General features: G+C 34.1%; 1 protein-coding gene and 1 long non-coding RNA gene across 2 annotated transcripts in view; both read right to left on the bottom strand.

The window, feature by feature from the left end:
• LOC114286458 (metal tolerance protein 4) overlaps positions 1 to 19,412 on the bottom strand; it is a 30,287-nt gene extending 10,875 nt beyond the window's left edge. Inside the window, exons 1-5 of the mRNA XM_082911003.1 lie at positions 19,032 to 19,412; positions 14,101 to 14,270; positions 13,227 to 13,425; positions 6,359 to 6,537; positions 6,124 to 6,274 (exon numbers count right to left, since the gene is read on the bottom strand). Coding sequence (XP_082767129.1) covers positions 6,124 to 6,274; positions 6,359 to 6,537; positions 13,227 to 13,425; positions 14,101 to 14,270; positions 19,032 to 19,260 — 928 coding nt within the window. The 5' untranslated portion in view covers positions 19,261 to 19,412. The remainder of the gene's footprint in view (positions 1 to 6,123; positions 6,275 to 6,358; positions 6,538 to 13,226; positions 13,426 to 14,100; positions 14,271 to 19,031) is intronic.
• A 6,660-nt stretch (positions 19,413 to 26,072) lies between these two features.
• On the bottom strand, positions 26,073 to 26,816 carry LOC114321721 (uncharacterized). The gene is made up of 3 exons (XR_014357548.1): positions 26,617 to 26,816; positions 26,401 to 26,501; positions 26,073 to 26,275 (listed from the first exon to the last, which is right to left on the bottom strand). It is a non-coding gene; the product is annotated as an uncharacterized LOC114321721 (long non-coding RNA).
• Between the last annotated feature and the right edge of the window lie 1,144 nt (positions 26,817 to 27,960).

The following is a 27,960-nucleotide window of genomic DNA, read 5'->3' as shown; positions in this document are numbered from 1 at the left end:
AGCTGCCTTAATATTAAGAAAATACTACAATGGGTCCAGATCCTTCATTTTAAAGGTGCAGAAGAGATGCTGCTTGACCTCAGAGATAGCAAAAAAGTCAAAACCAGTGATCATCATATCATCCATATAATGTAACAGGGCAACAAAACTAGCAGTGGTGTGGAGAATCAAAGTAGAATCTTGGGCACAAAGGTGAAACCTAAGCTGAGTAACTGCTGTCTGAAAACAGTCATACCAAGCACGAGGAGACTATTTCAAACCATATAGAGCACGACGAAGACGAGATGGCCATGGGGAGGACGCATGTAGACTTTCTGATGAAGATCATGGAAAGAAGAAAAAGAGCAAATCTGGAATTTCACATGAAGCAAATTTAGGGCATCAAGAATTAAAGATTTGAAATAATTTTGAGTCTTCATGTCATTATAGCAGGTTTTAGTCATTAAGGGTATAATGGTAATTCTAATAATTCTAATAATTGTTGGCCATGGGTTGTAGGGGTCACCCATGGCTCATATTTTGGGTCAAGTTATTAAATGGGTCATTATATATGTGTTTATTATGTCTAAAATAATTTTAGTGGTCAAAATTCCAAGTTCTATTTTAATATTGAAGTAGAATTAAAAGTCATTAAAGTTTCCTATTATGATTGAAGTAGAATTGGAACTCATAGTTGGTCTAGAATATTAGTAGCTAAATATTTTTAGTTTCTAAGTAGGTATTTGGCATGCACTAAAAAAGTGCATTTTTTTTTGCATACATACATTTATTTGGGTCACATCAATCAACATTTATCAACATCTCCTCTCTATTTTTCTACCAACTTTCTCTACTTTTCTACACATTTTTTTTTTTAAAAGTCAAAAAGTGCACTTATTTACGATATCCCAAACCACTCCTAAATTTGAGTTATAGTCTATAGAATTAGGAGTGTCTTTAACCTATAAATATGTGTAATCTCAATGATTGAGGAGAAGAGTTATTATTATGAAAATTTGAGATTGTGTTTGTGTGATTGGCCTATCCCCTGTGAGGGTAAAACATCTCTCTCTCTCTCTCTATAGCGAAGTTACTGTTTACTTCACTGTACACAGTGCTTAGAATAGCTACCCAACATCCCCTAAACACTTGTGTTTTCATTTCCAAAATCCTACCTTTTTACAAACCCTTAAACTCTTTTTTTTAAAATACTTTTGCAGTCACAAAATCCCACCAAATCCAACCCTATAAGTCTATTGTTGCTGCTGCCAGTATACTTAAATGGGCTCACTACTTGTAGGAAAGTAATCCCTACTCATCCTACATCAGTTTGGTATCAGAGTTTCAAGATCCTACCTTATTCCTTACCAATCTTTTGATAAAATTGCTTTCTTTATTTCAATGTTGACAAGCATTGAATTAAATTGGAAGTTTGAAACTGTTAGGTCCTTACTTGTTGCCAATTCCGTGAACAAACTTGTCGCATTGAGGTTTAAATATGCCAGTGTTTTTGGCTTGACCGCTTGAGCAATGAAAGTGTCGCTCGAGCAAATATGCAAGCCTCTCAAAGTTTGAACTGACTGCAAAAATACTGGGAGTTGAGTTTTCACGCTCGAGCAAACTTTCCATCGCTTGAGCGAAGTCACTTATGTAACAACACGCGTTTCAGTCACACCGCTCGAGCGACCATGTCATGGCTCGAGCGATGATCGCAAATCTATCTGCTATAAAGCTGCGAACAAGTGCAATTCTAGAGTACGGCTTCCAGATTTTCTTCTTGGGTATTAGGGTTTTCTTCCGGAACTTCTTTACTAGTTTCCTTTGATATTTGTGTGAGTTTATCTCATGAATTGAGTGGTTCACATCAAAAGGTTTTGTTTGAGCGTTCAATACAAAAGTGTTCTTCTTCGGTGGATTTCGAGGATTCGAGCGTGAAGTCTTTGGAGGAGTTCGAAGCTGCTCGTGGTCGTGGATTCGACGTGGATGTTGTGGATTCGACATCAAGTTGGTCAATTCCGAGACGAAGGCGTTGGTGAAAGAGGCACGAATTGTTAAAGACAATTTTACAGAGTTTGGATAAATTGTTTGGTGAATTTGTGTTCTTTCATTCTTTATGGTGGATTGATTTGTGGCGTTTCGCCCGTAGTTTTTTTTATCACAATTAGAGGTGCTCCAACTGTAGTTTTTTCCACGTAAAAATCGCTTGTGTCGACTTGTTAATTATGAAACAACAAATTTAAATCATTTTCATACGTGCTAGATGATTTAGATTGTTAGTTTTAATTGTTTTGGATTGGTTGCAATTAAGTCTATTATGAATCAGAAATCACATAGGTTATGGATTGGATTCACTTAGGCTATGCTTAAAAATGATTTCAAACAGAGTCAGGCAGATCACACTTTGTTTGTGAAATATTCCTCACGTGGTAACACTACAACTCTCATTGTTTATGTGGATGACATAGTGCTTACAAGCGATGATAGTGAGAAAATATCCCCGTTGAAGAAATATTTAGCTAGTGAATTTGAAATCCAAGACTGGGAGAACTTGAAATATTTTTTGGGAATCGAAGTTGCTCACTCCAAGGATGGGATTTCATCTCACAAAGGAAATATGTTCTTGACCTTTTGAAGGAAACATGGATGCTTGGATGTAAGGCCTGTGATACCCCACTGGAACCTAATTAGAAACTTAGTGATGATGAAGGAGGAGCAGCTGTTGATAAGGGGAGTTATCAGCGACTAGTGGGTAAGCTCATTTACTTATCTCACTCTCGTCCTAATATTGCTATTGCTGTCAGTATGGTTAGTCAGTTTATGCATGTTCCTCATCAAATTCACTTAGAGGTTGTTATGAAAATTCCGAGGTACTTGAAATCTTCTCCTGGAAAGGGCCTCTACTTTCCAAACATGATCATCTCAGAGTGGAAGCCTATATAGATGCTGATTGGGTAGGGTCAATAGCTGATAGGAGATCTACATCAAGATATTGTACCTTTATGGGCGGCAATCTTGTTACTTGGAGTAAGAAACAGAATGTGGTCGCTAGATCAAGTGCAGAAGTTGAGTTTATAGCTATAGCACAAGGTGTGTGAACTCTTGTGGATCAGACTGTTGTTAAATGATCTGGGGATGGGCTAGACAAACTCTATGCGGCTATGTTGTGATAATAAAGATGCCATCAACATAGCTCACAATCCTGTTCAACATGATAGGACAAAACATGTTGAGATTGATCGCCACTTCATCAAGGAGAAACTTACTAGTGGCATGATATGTACTCCTTTTGTGAAGTCAGATGAACAACTTGTAGACATCCTTATCAAGGAAGTTGGGAGTAAATCATTTCAAGATATTCTAGGCAAGCTGGGCATATGAGATATCTTCGCACTAGCTTGAGGGAGAGTGTTCAAATATTTCATTGTTTCCTTATTTAGATTAGATTGTGATTGATTAATTGATTGTGATTCCTTAATTAGTGCCTTAAGGCTTCCTTTTGTACAGTTGATTGATTAATATAAAAGGAAATGATATCATAATCATCACTCAAGCTTTGTATTCTCTTAAATTACAAGAGAGACCCATCAATCAAACAGATAAATAAAGATTGTTGTTGTATAGAACAGTCAAATGAACTAATCAAACCATACCCAGAACCAGAGTCGGCAAAGAGCAGAAGAGCAGTGGATTGAGCCGAAATAGACAGAGATATTGTCGGATGAGCAGAAGAGGTGCCGACTGGTCTTGGTGGGCTTCTGACAGCAGTCAATTAGGCCTGGGTGACTTTCGACAGGGCCTAGGTGGCCTTCAACAACAGCCGACCAGGCCTGGGTGGCCTTCGGTGACTGTTGACCAAGCCTGGGAGGCCTTCAGCAGCAGTCGACCAGGCTTGGGTGGCCCACGACAGTAGGTGACTCAACCTGGGTGACCTCTGGCTGCTGCCAGGACCCCTACACACACAATGAGTTGATGAAACTAGATGGGTGGCTTTGTAGTGGCTGTAAGGTGGTGTGGGGTGGCAGTGTGGTGGTGTATTGGTTAGGTTTGTGGCTTTGATACCATGATAGTTTTGGAGAAGAGAAAGAGATAGAGAATAAGTGAGTTATATTAAGAATAAAACATAATTACAGGAGTGCCATAAGGCATGAATTACGGGCTAGCTCATTACAACCCATTACATCAATCAAGGAACAAATCGGAATAATATAATTTCCTACTCTAACACCCTTCATTGGATGGAGCCCCAATATCTGCTTTGGAAGCCTAGGGTGAAGCTCATAGGTCCATTTTGCATGCACTAAAGACTTTTTGGTCCAAGAAATGTAATTGGTAGATTTTTATTTCTATTATTAATGTTATTTAAGTAATTATTAGTTAGATTATTTTTATGTGTTTCCAAATCAAATTAGGGTTTAGTTTCTTATTTTAAATAGGGTTTTTTGGCCTATAAATAATGGGTTTCGCTTTGTTTTACTCAAAGTTGCCTCAAAAAATATTGGCGCTGTTTGGGAATGATGGGTTGAGGCTATTATAGCCTGAAATGAGAAATAAGCTAAAAAGCAAAACTGTTCAAAGTTTTTCAAAAAAATAAAAATAAAAATAGGCTCAGCGCCGGACAGTGTAGGTTGTGCCTACACTCTCACAGCCTCAAAAGTCATCATCAACGGCTAAATTACCATTTTACCCCTTTACATCAATTTAAAAAATTATAATTTAGGGACAACTTTGTCATTTTAAATTCAAACATCATTTCAACACACTTTTCAATACAACAACTCAACTAAAAATTCATCTCATTTTCCCAAACACAAAAACTAAAATAGCCTACTAAAATAGCCAAAAAGCTGAAAAACTTCTAAAATAGCCACTTCCCAAATGAGGCCATTGTGATGATTAGGTTGTGGCTATTTTAAGTGTCCCTCTTTTTCTCCTACTTTGTTCTACATCACTAATGCTGATTTGCTAGCAAAAAAGCAACTCTAGAGACCAAGACACTATGAAGTACTGACACTTCAGAACAAGTGTTGTAGCCGTGTCAGACACAGGAACACGATGTGGACACAAATGGGACACGCCATGTGGTATGTCCCTTTATGTAATTAATTCTTTTTCAAGGGACACCTCAGGGACATGCCAAGGACACCAATTAGTTTTTTTTCCCTAGTCTTTCGTGTTTTTGATGGCTGTTGAATGTTTATTATTTTTTTATTAGATTTAAATAATGAATAGATCATTCATAAAAAAGACATAAAAGATAAGAGTAAACTTAAGAGTGAGGTTATATATATATTGAATTAGTGTTAAATGTTATTAATTTTGATTATTTGTGAATGTTATAATAAACTACATAGCAAATAAATAAAGGAGTAATTACTCGGTCCTGTTATAAGGACCTATGCACTATTAAGTCCCACTTTGTATAGATCAAAAAGTCCACAATTGTTAGTGACATTTTTCTAAATCTGTCGCCAAAAATTGACAATTAGTGACGTTTTTCTATGACGATCTTCTATATTTGTCACTAAAAAATGACAGTTAGTGATGTTTTCTGTAACGAATTTTTCAGTTGTCACTAAACACTAACAATTAGTGACATTTTCCTGTGACGAATTTTTCAACTATTGCTAAAAACTAACAATTAGTGACATTTTTTTATGAAAATGCCACTAAAAAGAAAAAAAAAATATTGTGGTAACAATTAAAAGTGAAGAAGATGTTTTGATGCACTAGAAAGTCATAAAAAAGCCAAGAGGTCTTATTGGCGCATCCATCTTCCTAATATGACTTTTTAGTCAATTCTTATATATAATGTATTGACGTGTCCCCGCCATGTCCACGTCCTCATTTTTTTTAAATCACCGTGTCCCGTGTCCATGCTTCTTAGCCATGTTTTCTTCGATCTATTCTGCCATATTGTTGTTCAGTTCTATGATGATGCAGAGGGAATCAAAATCGCATACTTTCTAGCTCCATTTAGTTACTTCTGAATGGCCCTTTATTAAAAAAAAAAATTAAAAAAAAAAGCATCAAGAGCCAAAACAAGCAATGTCTCAGATGTTTAATTCGTGACTCTTTTTGATCTATAGGGAAATTTAAGCAACAAGCAGATCCAAAGAAAATTAAGATGAGGGCAGCAAGAGTTACCTGCATTTTCGACAACAGTTCCAGACCAATTTGTGATTGTATAAATTGCAAGAGCAATAGCACCGACAGGGTCAATCCACCAGTAGAACTCATCACCAAGAACAGCTGCAACTAACCCGACTACATTGGTTACCACATCAAAATAGTGATCCTGGCAATCAACATAAAAAAGAAGTTATACAACTAAAAAAATGGGGAACCGAAAGGTTGAGAGCAAGAGCAATGTGGGATATACCTTTGCATAAGCACGGACAATTGTGCTTCCTGAGCTTCGGCAGTAAAACCACAGTGCAAGTTTTATCGCCGTAGCAGATAACATGATTGCATACAACCATACCAATTGATCAGTGGTCATCTTTTCAGAAGCTTCATCTTCAACTAGTTGTTCTACAGCCTGGACCAATACCTGAAAGCCTATAAAAATGCATGGATATAACAACTTTATTTATTTGTTTGCTTTTTATGTATGTTGTATTCCAATAGGTTCGTTTTTTTCTCTTGTGGTGCTCAAAATGCTGTGCAGCATTAACTCATTGAATTCCTTGAGACTTGGACATTGTGAGACAACTGGATGCACAGCTTTTTACATGTTACTTACAGCATAGACACCGACAACACTACTACAAAATGGAAGGAAAGAAAGGAAAGGAAAAGATAAAAAGAGAAAGAAAGAGCATGCAATAGCCAATGTGGTGAAGAAACACATTTAAGCTTTTTGATGACAACTCACTCTACCATATCAGAAGATCAGATGGTTGCTATTACACCCAAAATAGAGAAAAATAATAATAATGTTTGAAGCATATTACACAAGAGTGCTTTAATTTTTAACAAATACTGTAATAAGTAACCACATGACAGGTGAACATATGAAAGCATTATTACTTCTTATTTCTCAAATGATCAGTAGTCAAATATCTTGCTATGCTGCTATGCATGGTGGAATAATTAGACTTCATGTTAAGAAATTACTATGATAAAAATCCATCCAAAGCACAAACACAACAAATAAGAAAAGATGGCTTGATTTTTAAATCAAGCACGAAGTAAATCCAAAAAAATGAAAATATTTGTCTAACCAAGAATGACAGTCCAGCAGTATGGAGAGTTAAAAGCACTAAAAACTCGACTTTACAATAGCCTAGAACAAAGATCATGGAAAGACGAAAAAGAGCAAATCTGGAATTTCACATGAACCACATTTATCAAGAATTAAAGATTTGGAATTATTTTAGTTTTTATGTCATTATAGTAGGTTTTAGTAAGTAAGGGTACAATGGTAATTCTAATAATTGTAGGACATGGGTTGTAAGGGTTGCCCACGGGTTTAATTTTGGGTCAAGTTATTAAATGGGTCATTATATATGGACTTTGTTACGTCTAAAATAATCTCAGTGATCAAAAGTCCATGTTTCCTATTTTGATATTAAAGTAAAATTAGAAGTCATTAAAGTTTTCTACTATGATTGAAGTAGAATTAGAAGTCATAGTTGGTCTAGAATATTAATAGTTGCTAAATATTGTTAGTTTCTAAATTTGAGATATAGCCCTTATAGAATTATGAGAGTTAATATTATGAGAATTTGAGATTATGTTTGTGTGATTGGCATATCCATTTTGAGGATGAAGCATCTCTCTCTCTCTCTCACACTCTCTCTCTCTCTCTTTTCTCTACTTCTATCTAGCAAGATTACTGTTTGTGAGAATATATTGTATATATGGCATGATTGTGTATATTAGGAATTAGTCATAAATTAGACATATAGGCATATTTCCTTTTTCAGTCATTCCTTGTTCAACCATAGATTTAGGGCTATATAAACTGATGAATACTTTGTAACTATATAAAATTGAATACACAATGTTCTTCGGAAACTTATATGGTATTAGAGCCATGTTCGTAACCCTAGCGCCGTCATCTTCCTCAGCCGTCTCTGGTTTTCGGATTACAATTGAAAAATCATGATCAATCTGCGTGCTCGCGAGCCCTAGCATAGTCGTCTCCCTCAGCCATCTTTGCTTCGCCTCGTTGCCTCGTCGCCGTCTCCCTCAGCCATCTCTGCTTCGCCTTGTCTGATCTCTCTCTCTGCTCATCTGGTCGTGGTAGCCTGGTTTGGGGTTACGCGACCACAGTATCTTTCACTCTGCTCGTCTACTCGTGGTAGCCTGGTTTGGGGTTAGTAAACTTGAAACTTATTTTAGGATTATTATTGTTTGACCCTAGCACCTTCTGAATATTATAGTTTTAACCCATTAATTCTATAAACTCTTGTTTCATTATAATGTTGGACACTAAAACCCAAGCCATCAAGTGCAAACTCACTGGTAACAATTATACTTATTAGGCCAGTGTTATGAACTTTCTTCTTAGTCAGAAAAATGGGGTTATGTTTCTGATTCTATTCCTCGGCCATTGGACTCAAAGGCGGAAGGATATCTGACTTCCTGTGATACTTGGGATTGTGATAATGCCTAAGTTCTAACCTAGTTTCATAATTCTGTGGAGGACCATATTAGAATAATGTTTTCTAACTACAATACTGCCAAGGAGGTGTGAGATTATTTACTAGGTGTTTATCAGCTGTCCAACTTTGCCAAGCGGTATGAGTTGGAAACAGCTATTCAGAGTGCTTGTCAACGGGATCAGACTATTCAGGATTTCTATATTGAGATGACAGGTCTCTGGGATCAATTGACTCTCATAGAACCACCTAGCCTCAAGGTACTAGACACTTACGTTGAGTTTCGGGAGCAGGGTTGTTTAGTGCAGTTCTTAGCAGCGTTTTTTTCCCAGTATGAGGCTATTCATGATGGCATCCTTCATCGGTCTCCTAACCCCTCTGTGGATGCTATTGTTCGTGAACTCCTCTCTGAGGAAACCAGTCTTAAAACGGCCAGTCAGACTCTATCTCCATCTGTCTTCTTAGCTCCTACTCAGCCTCCTCTGCTGTCGAACCCCCCTCATCTTCAAGCCACTGCAAAGCCCAAGAAAGGGCCACTTCCTCTGATGAGTGTGCTTTTTGCCATCAGAAGGGCCATTGGAAATACAACTGTCCTAAGAAGGGCCGTCAGTCTGCTCAGACTTCTCAGCCATCTCAGCCACAATTCTGAGGTCCCGCTCCGAGTACTTTTCGCCCTCCTGTTGCTTATAATGCATCTGCTCCGACTTCTGATCCTGACTTGGTTTCCTTGAGTGCCCAGATTGCCCAGTTTCAGCATCTCTAGTCCACCTCTTAGTCATTTTCATCTGCCTCTGCTCTGACCTCTCTTCATTCAAGTTTGCTTGGGTCCTCTTTAGATATTCCTTCCTCTGTTTGGCTTTTGGATTCTGGTGCCTCTCATCATATGACTCTTCACCTTTCCTTACTCCAAAACTATATCCCACCTCCCTTTTCTATTACTATTAATATTACTAATGAGTCTGGTATGTCTGTCCTATCTATTAGGTCTGTCTTGTCCTCTGTCATGTCTGCTGTTACTATTCCCTCTATTTTTTATGTTCCTCAACTGTCTGTTAGCTTACTTTCTATAAGTCAACTTGATGTTTTTGGTTTTGATGTTATCTTTTCTTCTTCTGTCTGTTGTGTGTAGGATCGGGTGTCTAAGAAGCAGATTGGAACCGGCCGTAGAGTTGGAGATCTCTATGTGGTGGAAAGCCTACATCTTCCTCTGTCTCCTCCTCCGTTGCACTTCCATCTTTTCAGTTAAATTCTCAGCCGAGTCAGTTTTATTTATGGAATTCTCGCTTAGATCATTTGTCTGTTGACCGCTTGCGGTGTTTAGCTCAGTCAAGATTGTTAGGTAAAGTTTCTCCTAGTCAAATTAATAAGTGTCGAGGATGTAAGCTTGCTAAAATGACAGCTTTACCTTTTAATAACAATACTTCTATTTCTGCTTCCCCTTTTTCTCTTGTACATATTGATGTTTGGGGCCTTCTCCAGTTCTCACTAAAGGGAGTTCTGCGTACTGTGTCCTTTGTTGATGATTGTACCTATTATACCTGAGTTTATCTTATGACTCATAAATCTGACTTCTACCAGATATATCGTACCTTTCAGTCTATGATCACTACACAGTTTGAAGCCACAATTAAAATACTCTGGTCTGACTTGGGTGGAGAATACTTTAAAACTGAATTCTGTGAGTATTTGGCTACAATAGGCACCATTCACCAAACCTCCTGTACTGATACCCCTGCCCAAAATGGTTGTGCTAAGCGTAAACACCGTCATCTCCTTGAGACAGCTCGATCTCTCCTTCTCTCAGCCTCTATTTCGGCACCATTCTGGGGTGAGGCAGTTCTTACCGCTGCTTTCCTCCTTAATCGCATGCCGACTCCCCTACTCTTCGATTAATCCTCATATAAGGCTCTGTATTCCTAACCTCCTAATTATTCCCTTCTGCGTGTCTTTGGATTTGCTTGTTTTGTCCTCCTTTCCAGTAAAGATAGGACCAAACTTAGTGCCCGATTTGTCTTGTGTGTCTTTTTGGGTTACAGTCTCACTCAGAAATACTACTGCTGTTACGACCTTGTCTCTCGTCGCCTTTATGTCTCCTGTCATGTTGCCTTTCTCGAACGTCTGGCTTACTTTCAGCTTTTCCCACTCACTGCTCCCGTTTTCAAAGAGGATTTGGTTCACATTGACCCATTTCCTTTTGAGGTCCCGTCTGATGAGTATATCTCCACTGTTCTTCTTGAGGTCATTCCTAATTCTCCGTCTACGTCACCCATGGCTCCTTCTCCTTCTTCGGCTTCTTCTTCCCCTCCATTGTTGGTCTATTCTCGTCGCCAGGCTCCCCTACCACCAGTTGTCTCTATTCCTGCTGCTACTCCTACTTCTGATGACTCTGATCTTGCTGCACGCTGATATCTTACTCGTGAGCGTCGTCCTCCAAACAAGTTGGATTGGTCTAATACATGTTTTTCTACTTCCTATCGTACTTTTTTGTCTGTTATTCATTCTTTTTCAGAACCTCAGTCTTACACTGAGGCCTGTCAGGATCCTAATTAGGTTCAAGCTATGGAGGATGAGTTGTTTGCCTTGCAGAAGACTAACACTTGGGAGTTGGTTCCTTTGCCTGCTGGCAAAAATATAGTTGGTTGCAAATGTGTCTATAAAGTCAAGACTCATTTTGATGGTTCTCTCAAGCATTACAAAGCTCTCTTGGTTGCCAAGGGTTTCTCACAGAAGTATAGTATTGCTTATGATGAGACGTTTGCCCCTGTTGTCAAGATGACTACTGTCCATACCTTGACTTATGTTGCTGCTGTTCGACATTGGCCTTTCTATCAGATGGACGTTAAGAATGCTTTTCTTAACGGTCATCTCACTGAGGAGGTCTACATACGTCCTCCCCCTAGTCTTCCCCACTCCTCTGGGCAGGTTTGTCATCTTCGACGTGCTCTATATGGTTTGAAGCAGTCTTCTCGTGCTTGGTATGATCGCTTTCAGACTGCTGTTACCGAGCTTGGGTTTTATCCTTCTGCTTCCAACTTTGCTTTGTTTCTAAGACATATCTCGGCTGGTTTTGTTGCTCTCCTACTCTATGTGGATGATATGATCATCATTGGCTCTAATTCTTCTATTATCTCTGAGGCCAAGCAACATCTTTTCCGCACCTTCAAAATGAAAGATCTAAGTCCATTGCGGTATTTTCTTGGTATTGAGGTTGCCTCTTCTACAAAGGGCTATTTTCTGTATCAGGCTAAGTATGCTAATGAGGTTATTCACCATGCTGGTCTTATTGATACTAAGGTTTTTGATACACCTATTGAGCTTAATGTGAAGCTCAACTCTACTAATGGTGTCCCTCTGGATGATCCCACGTTCTATCGCAAGCTTATAGGTTGTTTAGTTTATTTGACTGTTACTCGCCCTAATCTTGCTTATGTTGTTCGTGTGGTTAGTCAGTTCGTTTCTGCTCCTCACTCTACCCATTGGGCTGCTTTGGTTCGCATTCTTCGCTATCTCCGAGGTATCATCTTTCAGGGCTTACTGTTGTCCTCTCTTCCTCTTTAGACTTGGTGGCCTATGTTGATTCTGATTGGGCTGGTGATGTTAATGATCGCAAGTCCACCTCTGGTCTCTGTATGTTCCTTGGCGATTCCTTGATCTCTTGGAAAAGCAAAAAACAAACTGTTGTTGCTCGCTCTACTGCCGAAGCTGAGTAGCGTGCTATGGCTCATGCTACTGCTGAACTTGTTTGGCTTCGTTGTCTTCTTTCTAATTTGGGTGTACCTCAGCCTTCTCCGACCTTTCTCTATTGTGACAACCGCAGTGCTATTCAGATTGCCCACAATACTGTCTTCCATGAACGGACGAAACACACTGAGATTGATTGTTACTTTGTCCGCTAGCATCTACAGTCTAACTCTATCTCACTTCCTTTTGTCTCCTCGGCTTTGTAACTTGCGGACTTCTTCACCAAAACTCAAACTACCACTTGGTTTCAGTTTATTCTTAGCAAACTCTCAGTGTTTTTTGCTAAAACACCTTGAGTTTGAGCGGGGATGTGAAAGTATATTGTATATATGGCATACTTGTGTATGTATGGCATGATTGTGTATATTAGAAATTAGGTGTAAATTAGGCATATAGGCGTATTTCCTTTTTCAGTCATTCCTTGTTTAGCCATAGATTTAGGGCTATATAAACTGATGAATACTTTATAACTATATACAATTGAATACAAAATATTCTTCAAAAACTTACACTGTTCACATCACTATTCACAGTGCTTAGAACAGCCACCCGACAATCCCTAAACACTCGTGTTTTCATTCCCAAAACTCTACCCTTTTACAAACCCCCTTAAACTCCTATTTTTTAAATACTTTTGCAGCCACAAAATCCCACAAAATCCTGCCCTATAAGTCTATTATTGCTGCTGCTAGTGTACTTAAACCGGGCTCACTACTTGTAAGAAAGTAATCCCTACTCGTCCAACATCAACAACTATAACCAGCAACAACAACAAAATTCCAATGTTAATATTAACCAACATGCACGATGCATTAGTTCATTTTGAAAAGATGATGTACTATTTAAATGAATAACCACCCTCCCTGGAAACTAATGGCAGGTTAAAACACAATTACATACCGAGTGTGGCCATGATAGCAGCAAAGATAATTATGCCTACTGGTTGCACCCTCAATTTCCCAATAGGATACTTATAGATGTTAATGTTTTTCATTGACAAGTGAGTGAACCAAAGTATGCCACCAGCCATGAGATCAAGTAAGGAATCCAGTGTTGATGCAGCAATGGCTATTGATCCGGTCTCTATTGTAGCATAAATCTGCAAGACATGATGCATATATATCATTGGTATGAAATAATAAATACAGCTATATATTCTCTACATCAACTTATCACTCAAAGTCATACAAAGACTGTTTATTTTTCATACAAAGAGTGTCTCTTATGTCAACTTATCACCCAAAGAGTGTTTATTTTTCAGCTATATATTCTCTACGTCAACTTATCACCCAAGGTCATACAAAGAGCGTTTATTTTTTATTCTTTCTATTTAGTCCAAAGCAAAAAGTATGGCATACATGGCAAGATATATTTGTTTTCATTAATTGCTTAATAACTATCTCCAAACACGGGAATCAATCACGAGTATCCACGTAGGAGGTGATATAAAATGGACACAAAAAACTGGGGACATAGCATTTCTCATTAATGTAACCTCTTTAAGTACCTTAACATAACATCTTCTTCAAAACTTTTGTTTTGTTGAACAAGACAACTGAAAACAGGCATATCTCAAAGACGCAGAACACTTTCAGAAAAATGAAACGTCACTTTGTAACAAAAAATAAAAAGGAAAAAGAGTAAATCTACAAAGTGAAACTGTTAACTTCCTAACTCATATCATGTATTAGACTGTTAAAATGTACCATGTCAGGATAACTTCCAGAAGTCAAACCCAGAAATTTTGATTAAACTACAAGTAATTACAACTCACCTTGAATGCCAGTAGGATAACATTTGCATAATTAGATATCTTCATTGCTCTTTCTTGTTGGGCTTGTTCTTCGAAATCTTCCTCATCAATGCTGTCAGATGTCATCAAAGAATCAGCTTCCTCAAATGATTTCAAGGTTGCAATTTGTCTTTCATAGTATTCTTTTTCTCCTATAAACAAGGAAATGTCAGATTAAGAGAAAGAGAACAAACGAGGCGAGAGAGAGAGAGAGAGAGAGAGAGAGAGTTTGGCCATCATTTTTTAACACATGCATTATGTCATGTGCAATCCGGTCTAACATACAACTTACAAGTGCTTATGTGCTTATATGCAGACACCTGCAATAAGCAATGTCCTAAAGTATGAATTTAGGTAGTTAACAACTAAGTGGAAACTTTAGCGAAACCCAAATGAACATAAATCCTAAGAATTTTTTATAATATTTTGGGTGTATGACCCCAAATACAGTGAAATAAACCAAACGAAACTAAACCAAACAAAGCTTTGTGTCCCAATCAAGTGGGCTCGGATACGTGAATCCTTTTTTCGTCATTTCATACTATTAAAAGCTATATGCTCAGTTAAATTAAATAAATTTGTTTAATTCTTTTACTATCACATCCCAAGTCAATTTACGTCTTCCCCTAACATTTCCTTTTACAGTGATCTTATCACATTCTTCTTTACCGTTTCATCTGCTAGTCTTCATTGTACATACCAAACCATCTTAGTTTGTTTTTTCTCAACATATTTTTAATTGGTGCTACTCCTACCATTTAATGTATATTCATTTCTATTTCTCTCTGTCCAAAACTTACCAAACACCCACCCAAGCATCCTCATCTTAACTGTACTCATTTTATGAGCGTGTTGTTTCTTAATTGTCCAATATTATGTAAACTGCAAAGTATCATTGGTCTTACAATTGTTTTATAAAATTTTCTTTTCAATTTTGTTAGCATCATTGATCACAAAATATGCCAAAAGCACCCCACTTGAACCAACCTACTTTGATTCTATTACAGGTGGGAATTTCTAACACAAAATGAATCATACACGAAGTTAGGGGTTAGGGTTGAACATTTTTCGACATGAACACAATTATGACACGATACAATAACATGATAAATAAATAGGGTTAGTGTCAAACCTGCATAATATGAAGTTGACACAGAAAACCCATTTAATAGAGAATTAGTTACAAATTTTAATATTATTTTCATTAAAGGATGTCAGACATGTTTCAATCTCTTATGTAACCTACACAATTAAATAAAGAAAATATGTAAAATAGTATTTTGAGGTTAATATAGTCATTTTGTCTTTTATTTGAGAGAGCATGATCTTTTCATTTATTACTTTGAAGTCAATAAAAATATATATATATATATATATATTTTTTGAATAAAATAGAGTTAAAATTAAATATTTTTTTTGAATAATTTCATTTAGTAGATATTAGTTTCATGAAATTAAACTTAAGAAAAAGCTTTAATCTTTCCATACACTTAGTATTTTTAATTACGACGAATTTTTAGCACGATTCGTTAACATGGCACGAATCAGACGTGAATCCAAATAACATGACACAATAACACAAAATAATAATAATAATAATAATAATAATAATAATAATAATAATAATATTGTGTTAATGTTAAGAGAATTCTGACACGAATCTGAGATGACATGACACGACACAACACAACACAAACACGATGCCCACCCTTAGATTCTATGGATCACTTCTCTATTATTTTTACTTCCATTGTTACTAAAGTTACATATTCAATTTAGCTAATAATTTTAAATCCTTTTGACTCAAATGATTATCTCCAGATTTCTAATTTAGTGCTAATTCCTCCCTTAGTTTCATCCACTAGAACAATATCATTTGCGAACAACATACACCATGGGACATCATCCTGATTGTGTTTACTTAATTCATCCATGACAAGGCAAATAGGTAAGGACTCAAAGCTTACTTTTGGTATAGTCCTACAATGATTGAAAATTCACTAGTTTCTAGAACAGGTGAACTAATTGTAGTCACAACCTCATTATACATATTTTTATCACATAAATATACTCCTTGGTTACACTTTTTTTTTCCTCTACCACCCACTATATTATGGCCTCGTTTGGGAAGTGGCTATTTTAGTAGGCTATTTTAGTTTTTGGCTATTTTAAGTAGGCTAAAATTTTTTTGTTTGGGAAGATGATTGGATTTTTTTGTGGTTGGATGTGATGTTTGTGAGAGAAAAAGTGAAATGATTATGGGTTTGATGTGATATTTTGTCTTATTAGCTATTTTAGCCTATTTTGTCTTTTTGTGATTTTTAGCCTAAATTTGGCTATTTTTTTTCTTCCCAAAGCAACCTGTCATAAGGTTTTTTTCAAAATCTATAAAAACTATATGAAAACCCACCTCTTCTCTTTTCACTTTTTCATTAATCTACTTAGTAAATATATAGTTTCCACAATTGATTGGCCTAGCATAAATCCAAACTAATTAACTAACAATTACCCTCTCTCACAATCATTGTATGACTCATCAACTTAATACATCTATAGTTGTTACAATTTTAGATATTTCCTTTATTTTTATATATAGGTACAAATATACTTTTTCTCCGCTCATCATACATTTTCTTAATCATTAGAATCTTATCAAATAATTTTGTTAACCAAGAGCTAAGCATTTTCAATGTCAATAAGAATACAATCCAATCCCAATGCTTTACCTAATTTCATCCTCTTTAATATAAATTCCACTTCAAACTCCTTTATTGGATGACAAAACTTATACTCTCTAGTTCCATCAATGCTACCATATTTCTCTCCTAAAGTTTCTAAATGTTTCTCATTTAACATTTTCTCAAAATAACATTTTCACCTTTACATAATATCATCATCCTTCACTAATACCCTCGAATCCTCACTGTTTATACACTTGACTTTTTCAGAATCTTTTGTTTTTCTTCTTCTCAATTCAACAAAGTTTGTAAATATTTTTTCTCTTTTTAATATATAATTAGGGAGTCATTTTCTCCTAGCCCGCACCCGCACCCGCACCAGCACCCGCACCCGCACCTCCAGAAATGGATTTCATTAGAGAAAGAAAATCCCAAAATGGGTACAAGAGCTCTCAAGCTCTAAAATATTCAATATCAAAATATCAACTGAATACTAAAGGGGACTAACCACCTATTTATAGGATAAAAAACCAAACTAATTCTAACTAACTCTAATGGTACTAAAACATAACAACCATACTAATTCTAACTACATCAAACTTCCCCTATGAAGAAAACAACTTCTCCTCAAGTTGGGACTACAATAAAATGACTCAAGACAACAGCATCAACAAAATGACTCAAAACAATGATTCAGGGAAGCAAAATGAACATGCAACAGCGAACAACACTAAGTAGTTACAAGTCCTTATTCAAGATCATCCTAGCAAATATCCTTCCATCAAAACAAGTTATCATTTATGCACATCAACCGAAGCCATGTTGAGGTGTGAATAGGCCACTCATGTAGCATGCCGTTTTGGAAGCAAGATTACATCAAAATCATGCTTCTCACATGGTCCCAAAATAAACTCATCCTTCCTCCAAAAAGCCGGCTCCGGGTACCAAATCATCACAAATGGCTTTGGAGATAGCATAAGAGGCATTTCTCACAAAAAAAGATCATTCAACACCCATGAAACTTCAATGTCATGACACTCCACCATAATAAGCCAACAACAACAATCTCAACCAACATAAGAAAGACCTCAAACAAATACAAGGTCCACGTAGGTAGACAAATTCAAACTTCTAACCTCCTAGTAAGGTGCATGAACTCTTGGCCAATGGGATATCTTCGTAAACATTCCAAAATTAAAAAAGAAAAAAAAAAGTTTGGAAATTAATAAGAAAACAAAACTTGGAGTGGGCTAGTCATAGAAAGATTGTTCAAAATTTTGATGTAGTAAGCTCAAAGAACCAACTATTCATTGTGCTAAAAAAAAAAAGAAGTCAAAGTAACAGTGGCACCAAGGAGTGCAAAACAAATTTTGAGAGGCGACAAGTGGTGCGTAATGTATTCAAAAAAGTTTTAGATGGGACAAATGTCATCCAAAATATAAACTACTACACTTGTATTAATATATATATATATATATATATTCAAGATATCCAAGCGAATACCCACAACTCTTAGTGGCGCCACCCCTGGTTTTTTCAAACAGTATCTCAACTCTCAATTAAATGCTGAAGGGAAAAATTAGGGATCATGAAAATTTTGTCATGAAAATGATCATGAAAAATTTATGATCCTTGCATTACCTTGATTAGTGTGTGGTGTTTTATTCTAAGTGTAATCCAAGGGTCACAAAGCTTTCATGATTATTTTCATGACAAAATTTTCATGATACCTAGCATTACTGAATGCTGAAAACGCTATGTGAAAATCGTTTTCATAATCTCAGCAACAAATGTATCTTGAAACTTTCAAATTTAACAACTCCATACTTAAATATCTCATTCTACAAATTTTCAATAATTAATCTCAGTTTTATCAAACAGACACACAATAACTATGCATTATCAACTAACAAAAATATAGACTACATATAAAGTATACATTTCAAGTGCCTATTTTTTTTAGGAGCCATAGAAGACTCTTATCTGCTAGTCAATTTGCTAGCAGAGAGACGGAACAAGAAGGAAACAAACAACAGGAAATTTGACTACCTTTCTGTCCCTATTTTCTACTCAACCAAACAGAGCAATCATGAAAAAAGAAATGTATCACCTTTTTTTTAGATCGAAATTATCTTACAGAGTTCACCGAAAAATTTGAACAATCAAAACGAATATATGTATATATATATATATATATATAGAGAGAGAGAGAGAGAGAGAGAGAGAGAGGGGAACCTTGAGTTAAATCAGTGGTTTTGGAGAAATCAATTAGAGAAGCAGACTCGAGGTCGAGGCCAGGTCGGAGCTTATCAGGGAGTCTGGACACGAAGTCTTGTCTGAACGAGTTTACCGAATAACGGCGACTGAGTCGTAAGCGGCGGCCGCTACTACTCAGCCTCCGACCATCGGTTGCCGCCGGCACCAACAGCGGCGCTTTTGCTTCCGACTCCCCGTCCGTATTCATTCCAATCCTAACTCACAAACCTTCTTCACAACCCCAACCCAACACCACGCAGCCACTACATATAGATAGATCTAGATAGAGAGGCTCGTACAATGCCGGTGTAGACAAAGATGTTTTCTTTTTTGAACGCGTCATGCGAAAAGGTTGTTTCTATCCTGTCCCGCCTTTTTCAACACCAATAATGTCCAGTGAAAGATACCATTTACACCTTAGACAAAATAATATAATTTAATATTTTAAAATTATAATTAAAAAAATTATAATTAATGATCTTAAAATAATATCATAATTAAAAAAATTAAATAATATAATTAAACCTTGGTTTGGTAAACATATTGGGACTAAATAAGCACATAAAGACAAAAAAAAATCACAAAATCACAAAGTGACAAAACACTTGACTTTTGATACAAAATTACCAAATTGACCAATATACAAATAAAAAGTCAAAAAAACATCATTTCTAAGTGGAAGGCAATTTTGTTATTCCAATGCAAAAAAGCCAAATATGAAAACCAAACGAACAAAAAAGTCCTAAGCTAAAAAAAACAAAAAACCAAGTTTGCCAAATGATACCTAAAGATACATATAATATGGAGTGTGTATAATAAAATGTTAGGATACATTCCTCTCCATATTTTTATCTCTCGATATCCCTTTTTGTAGGTGCATTAAAAAAAAAAAATACCCTTTTGTAAGTTTCAATTTGGATCCATACTGATAATTCGGACTGTTTATCTCGTAAGTTTTGTAATAGAGATCATTCATACAAAAAAAAAAAATGAGTTTCATAAAAAAAAATTATAAATTAAATATATATATTTTATTTTATAAAATGAACGATAAGTGTGAGTGTAAATTTAAACTATTTATTTTATAAAATAAAATATTTTTTATTCTTGTATTTATAATTTTTTGATGAAACTCATTTTTTTTACATGAATAACTTATTATAAAACTTACAAAATAAACGATTTGAATTATTAATACAAGTCTAAATTAAGACCTACAAAAAATAATATATAAAAAAAATATAAAAGATGAAAGTATGAAAGACGGTCTATCCCATGCTTTAGTCGCAAAATTTATGGAATCGTTTGATCTAGGCTCAATTTGGGAAGAAAGTTATAAGTGGCGTTTTGACTTTTTGCCAAAACGTAAAAAGTGACTTTTTTTGGCCATAAATTGATTTGGGATGTTGGTTATAAGTCAAAAGAAAAATTACGAAATTACCCTCCATATATAGATGGAAAATGAAAGGGTAAAGATGTGTAATTTTTCAATTGGCTAGGGATACTTTGGTCATTTCATTATGATTTGACATTATAAACAAATATTAATGAAAAAAGTCAAAAGTTACTTTTTACTAACTTCCCAAATCATTTGTTTAAAAAAGCCAAAGCTTTGTTAAAAGCCAAAAAATCACTTTTTACCATTTTCCCAAAGGAAAATAATTGGTAGCTCGAAATTTGTGGCTCGATTTTGACTGGAATGGCAAAACGACGTCGTTTTGTCATTTTTTTTTTCTTCTTTTTCTTCGTTTTCTTTCTCTTCCTTTTCTTTATTTCTTTTCTTCTTCTTCTTCGTTGAACACAGGCGAGAGAGAGCAGAGCAGAGGCGAGAGAGAAACAGAGCCCGTCGGACACACCTCATCGGCGTCGTTGAACACAGCTCGTCGGCGTCGCAGCTCGTCGCTCACCCCCGCCTCCGCCTCCACCTCCGATTTTGATGGCCCCCTCCAATCCAATTCTTTTTCTCCTTCTTCTCTTCTTCTTCTTCTTTCTTCATCTTCTCCGAATTCGGGCCAAATTCGAGCCTCCGAATTCGAGCTACGAATCAGAGCTCCTTCCCAAAATAAGCCCTAGTTTGGTCTCCATTCCAATTTACAAAACAAATAAATAAACAAATGAAGTTTGTTCTCCATTACTGATTAATAACATTAAAAAATTAAAGTATGAAGTTATTTTATGGCAATTTGTATTTTTTAAATTGCCTTTGAAGTTTTAAATTTGTAGAATAATTTATGAAAAAAAAAATGCTTTATGTTCTAAAGTCAAACCCTTTGTCTAAAAAACAATGATTTTATTAATTTCTTACAAAAAAAATAATTAACATATTTTATTTATTTATTTACTTTTACTTTGTAAATTTAAAATTCAAACAGTAAAAATATGAAACATACAATTCTAACTTTTTTTTTTTTTTTTTTTTTTTTGACCCTAAAAGATTTGTGACCAAACTTTTTTCAACATATATTCCTCATTAAACTGATGTCTCCCATTGACTTAAACAAAACGAAAAAAACACACAAAACTTCTCATTAGACAAGTTGTTAAATGTTAGATTGAAATTATACTTTTACTATACTGAAAATAAATAAATCAATCAATTAAAAAACATAATCTCCATATCAATCTTGCACCATTAGAACTTTTATTTTTATTTTTTAATAAAAAAAAACTAAAACATACACAAAGAAATATTGTTTGTTTTCCTGGACAAATCACGATAAAATAAAAAATATTATAATTATTCAATTAATTTAATTTTTGAAAAAGAGAGAAAGAGAAAGAAAATATCTAAAGATATTATTGATTAACAGGAAAATGAAATTAACATATCAAGTCTTTGACTGGTGTATCAATTTAATTTTTGAAAAAGAGAGAAAGAGAAAGAATATATCTAAAGATAATATTATTGATTTACAGAAAAATGAAATCAACATAACAAGTGTTTGACTGGTGGAACTATATATACACGCATTGGTCTAACTAACAAAAAGTTTGTTACAATAGAGTTAATCTCATACAGCTCTCTTACACCCTTATGATAGTCCAGCTGTCCAACATTAGATGATATCTCAGCACTTACCAGTCCCTCTCAAGCTGAAAGGTGGGACACCATCTAAAAGCTTGGCCTGCTAAAGAGGAATCTAGCAACAGTAGAGATTTGGTAAAAATATCAACCACCTAATTTGAAGAGGCAATATGTTGAACAACAATGTTAGAGGATCACAATTTTTGTGGTCATAATAGCTTAAAACTGTCAAAACGATATCGTTTTGGCATGTTTTGCACCCAAAACGACGTCGTTTTGACAGTTTTGAGCCATTGTGGCCACAAAAATTGTGGCCCTCAAACATTTTCCTATGTTGAATAAGTAATTGCTTGCTAGGGTGTGGATCCCGGGTCTTTTCGGATATAAGATGCATTTTCACATTCATATTATATTTATTTTTTCATATCGGTAGAGTCGATACTTAATTTTAGAAGAATTAAAAAAAAAATTAACAATGAAAATTAAGTAAAAGACTTGATATGTCACAACCAAACAATCCAAATTCAGGAACTAAGGCACAAAAAGGAAGGTCTTTGAATGATGCACTCATTTTTTGTCTAATCTAAAAATTGACCTCTATTAATATTCTATTTTATGAGGTTAGAGATTAATTATTCCACAAACTTCATTATTAATCCTAAAACATTTACTAACCCTAAAACTATGTGATATAAATGAATAAATGTCACTCAATTTAGATTAGATTTATTGAATAAAGCCATGTTTTCACCAAAAATCACATTCTTCGTTAAAAAACATGTTTTCAAAACATGATGGCCATAAACGTGAACTAAATCAAGCAATATTTATGAAAATATCCAAAATAACAAATTTTTAACTCTGCCGAGGCTGTTAACAACTCCGCCAGTTCTAAGCCCGGGTTAAGGAAGAGGGTCGTGTGTTAGATAGCCGACAGCCAACACGTAAAAAAGCTACTCGGATCCCTTGTGACAATTAATCCTACTTTGAATCGTTTAAATGGTAGGCTGTTCACCTCAAATGATGCGTTGTGCCGGCCTCTGGGTGTTTCGAAAAGTGAGCAAGGAGCGCCGCATCGATGCCTGGGTGAGGTGAAAAACAGGCAAAGGTTCCTGCGTTTTTCTGGACGAGCGCGGGTAAAGAAGCTAGTCCAAGACTATAAGTTTAGGATAGTCACTTGGAATATAGGAACCTTAACTGGTAAGACGATGGAATTGGTAGATATTATGATTAGGAGGAGAGTTATTAGGAGGAGAGTTAGTATAACTTGTGTACAAGAAACTAAGTGGACGGGTGAGAAAGTTAGGGAAGTTAGGGAAATTGATGATACTGGTTTTAAACTGTATTATAGTGGTAAAGATAGACGCAGGAATGAGGTAGGAATCTTAATTGTCAAGGGTCTTGTGGGCGGTCATTAGGAAATGAGATAGGCTGATGTTAGTTAAACTAGTTATTGGAGGGATTATAGTGAACATTATTAGTGCATACACCCCTCAAGTAGAATTAGATGATCAGATTAAGAAGAATTTTTATAATTTTTTGATGAAACTCATTTTTTTACATGAATAACTTGTTATAAACTTACAAAATAAACGGTTTGAATTATTAATACAACTCTAAATTAAGACCTACAAAAAAATATATATATAAAAAGATGAAAGTATCCCATGCTTTAATCGCAAAACTTACGGAATCGTCTGATCTAGTTTGGTCTCCATTCCAATTTACAAAACACATGAAGTTTGTTCTCCATTACTGATTAATAACATTAAAAAATTAAAGTATGAAGTTATTTTATAGCAATTTGTATTTTTTAAATTGCCTTCGAAATTTTAAATTTATAGAATAATTTATGAAAAAAAATGCTTTATGTTCTCAAGTCAAACCCTTTGTCTAAAAAACAATGATTTCAATAATTTCTTACAAAAAAATAATTAACATATTTCATTTATTTATTTATTTATTTTTACTTTGTAAATTTAAAATTCAAACAGTAAAAATATGAAACATACAATTCTGCTTTTTTTTTTTTTTTTTTTTTGTATATTGTTGACCCTAAAACATTTGTGACCAAACTTTTTTCAACATATAGTCCTCATTGAACTGATGTCTCCCATTGACTTAAACAAAACGAAAAAAACACACAAAATTTCTGATTAGACAAGTTGTTAAATTTCAGATTGAAATTATGCTTTTACTATACAGAAAATAAATAAATCAATCATTTAAAAAACATAATCTCCTTATCAATCTTGCACCAAAATAAAAAAAAAAAACTAAAACATACACAAAGAAATATTGTTTGTTTTCTTGAACAAATCACGATAAAATAAAAAATATTGGGTCTGTTTGGTAACCATTCCGTTTTCAATTTTCAGTTTGTATTTATAAAAATTTTAAAATCTGTCTTAAAAACTTGTTTGATAATATTTTTGGTTCATAAATGGTTGTCTCAATTTATAAATTTGAGAAAAAAACGTAAACTTAAAAAATAAGTTTACGTTTTCAGTTTTCAATTTTCAATTTTTTTTTCAATTAATTTTTTTTCAAATAATTTTGTTTTCAAATAATTTTTTTTCAATTAATTTTGCTTTCAATTAATCCTTTTTTCAATTAATTTTTTTTCAAATATTTTTTTCCCAATTAAATTTTTTTCCAATTATTTTTTTAATTAATTTTTTTTATTTTTTTTCAAATAATTTTTTTTCAAATATTTTTTCCCAATTAATTTTTTTCAATTATTTTTTTAATTATTTTTTTTTTCATTTTTTTCAATTAATTTTTTTCCCAATTAAATTTTTTTCAATTATTTTTTTAATTAATTTTTTTTTCAATTATAATATATGTGATCCCATTGTCATAAATAATAAAAATAAATATAAATATTTTAGGCCTGAACAAACATATTTTTTAGTTTATGTTTTTAAATTTTTTTAAACATTTTATTCAAACCAAACGCGTTTGTAATTTATGCTTTTTTAAAAATAAACAAAAACTAGTTTATAAAATTTTTGTAAATATAAACAAAAAACGTAAACGTTACCAAACGCTCCCATTATAATTATTCAATCAATTTAATTTTTAAAAAAAGAGAGAAAGAGAAAGAAAATATCTACAGATATTATTGATTAACAGGAAAATGAAATCAACATAACAAGTCTTTGACTGGTGTATCAATTTAATTTTTGAAAAAGAGAGAAAGAGAAAGAAAATATCTAAAGATATTATTGATTAACAGAAAAATGAAATCAACATAAGGTGTAACTATATATACACGCATTGGTCTAACTAAACTAAAAGCTTGTTACAATAGAGTTAATCTCATACAGCTATCCTACAAATAGTCCAGCAGTCCAACATTAGATGATGATCCTGCTTGGCAGAGCTGTGAAAAAGTAATTATAAATTATAACTTAACAGATTATAACTTATAATTGTGAACATAAACTATTAACCTGTTTGGTGCAGCTGTAGAATTATGCATTTAAACAGCAGAGTAGTATTTGGTTGATAAGCCGTAAAATAACTTTTTATTGTATAATTGTCTTTTTTGCCCTTATATGATATAAAAATAATTATTTTAACATTTTTTTCAGTTTTAATTTTAAAAAAGTTATTTCATTAATAAAAGTTAATATAATTAGTATTATAAAAATTATTACTTTCATTAATAGTATCAATTAGTATAAAATTATTTTATTTTTTCATTATAAATTAATTAATTTCAATTAATGGCTTAATTAGCATCATTACTTTTTTTTATTTAATTTATTAATTCATTACAATTAATATCAATTAATATCTATGTATTTATATTAATGTTGTGATGTTATTACATATTATTTTTCTTTATATTTCATTTTTTTTCTTCAATTTTATTTTTTTTTAAAAAATTGTGATTATGTTTTTATTAATTTTTTTTCATTACAATTAATAATATGACAATTGTTATTTTTTTAATTTATTTTTTTTCATAACAATTAATAATATAACAATTGTGCAATTTATTTCTTTATTTAAATTGTGCAATTGTGCAATTTATACCAATAATTGTGAAATAAATTGTGTAATTTATTTAATGGATATAAATTGCACAATTTATTTCAATATTAATTGAAATATTTTTTTTAAAAAATTAAATGGAACCCTATTTGCCGGAGCCAGAACCGGAGCCGGAGCCGGAGCCGCCGCCGGTGGTCTGCACAATTCAAATGAAACCCATTACTTGTTTGGCAAGATTAATGGACGACGACAACAAGCATCTCAACATCCACTCATACAAGTTAGGAATTGGAAAAAAAAAATAACACTTTGAAATCACACCTAGAAAAACAATAATGGTAACTTGTTCGTCTGAAGCAATAATCTGGAAATACCCACAAAAATGGCATCCTTTGAAGCATCCTCTGAAGTAACTTGTTCTTCTGAAGCAATAATCTTTCATTAAAACCCACAAAAATTTACACTTTGAAATCACACCCAGAAAAACAATAATCTGGAAATACAATTATATAATTAGAGGTAAAGGAAAGTACGAACTCCATTAAATGGCATCCTCTAAAGAAATTTTCTTTGGAGATATAGATACACATGTTATATATATAACACATACAATCCTCGAATCAGAAATCCACCGGTTATGTTCTTGTTCTCGTTCGTGAGTGAGAGAGAGAGAGAGCTCTGGAAATCGCCTCCTCGCCAGAAATCTCCCACCGAAAATCACCTCTCCTCTCTCTCTCAAGTGAACAGTGTTTGAATATGGAGTTTATATAGTTAGGTTTTTGGTAATAGTTGAGATTGACTAGGGCCATTTAAGTAATTTTATCTCTCAATTTTTCAGCTTCCCGCTTAAGCTCAATCCAGAAACACCCTCAAGCCCGCTCAGCCAAAAATCACTTTTTTAGCTTAATTTAAGCTACAAAAAGTGATTTTAAGCTTTACCAAACACACCAAAACAATTTAAAATAATCTAAAAACTGAAATAAGCAGCTTTTAAGTTCTACCAAACAACTCCGATATCTCAGCAATAGTGAGCCCCAACAGCCTTTGTTAATCTAGCTGAAGCTGTTGTGTCCTCAATTTCTTTAGCTGTGTTTGTGGCCTTGATTTCCTTTGGTCTATTCTTTGAACCAATGAATTACACTTACCAGTCCACTCTAGCTGAAAGGTGGGACACCAACTAAAAGCTTGGCCTGTTAAAAGAGGAATCTAGCAACAGTAGAGATTCGGTAAAAATATCAACCACCTAATCTAAAGAGGCAATATGTTGAATAAGTAATTGCTTGGTAGGGTGTGGATCCTGGGGTTTTTTGGATATAAGATGCGTTTTCACACTCATATTATATCAACTTACTTTTTCATATTAATAGAGTCATCACTTAGTTTTAGAAGAATTAAGAAACTTTTAACAATGAAAACTAAGTAAAAGACTTGATCCGTCACAACCAAACAATCCAAATTCAGGAACGAAGGCACAAAAAGGAAAGGTCTTTGAATGATGCACCCATTTTTGTCCAATCCGAAAATTGACCTCTAGTAATATTCTATTTTATGAGGTTAGATATTAATTATTCTACAAACTTCATTATTAATCCTAAAACCTTTACCAACCCTAAAACTAAGTGATATTAATGAATAAATGTCACTCAATTTAGATTCATTGAATAAAGCCATATTTTTCACCAAAAATCACATTCTTCATTAAAAATCATATTTTCAAAACATGATGGCCATAAACATGAACTAAATCAAGCAATATTTGTGAAAATATCCAAAATAACCAATTTTGCATGAAGAACCTAGCTTGGATTATTGAAAACAATACACCAAAACAAGCATATGCCAAGAAAGATAGGAAACTCACCAAATTCCACCACCATGCAT

This window comes from Camellia sinensis, unplaced genomic scaffold, assembly GCF_055761805.1.
Source record: "Camellia sinensis isolate YWXY unplaced genomic scaffold, ASM5576180v1 Unanchor1, whole genome shotgun sequence".
In the NCBI taxonomy this organism is placed as follows: Eukaryota; Viridiplantae; Streptophyta; class Magnoliopsida; order Ericales; family Theaceae; genus Camellia; species Camellia sinensis.
The sequence above is the reverse complement of the archived record's forward strand: the minus strand, read 5'-3'. Positions and strand labels throughout refer to the sequence as shown.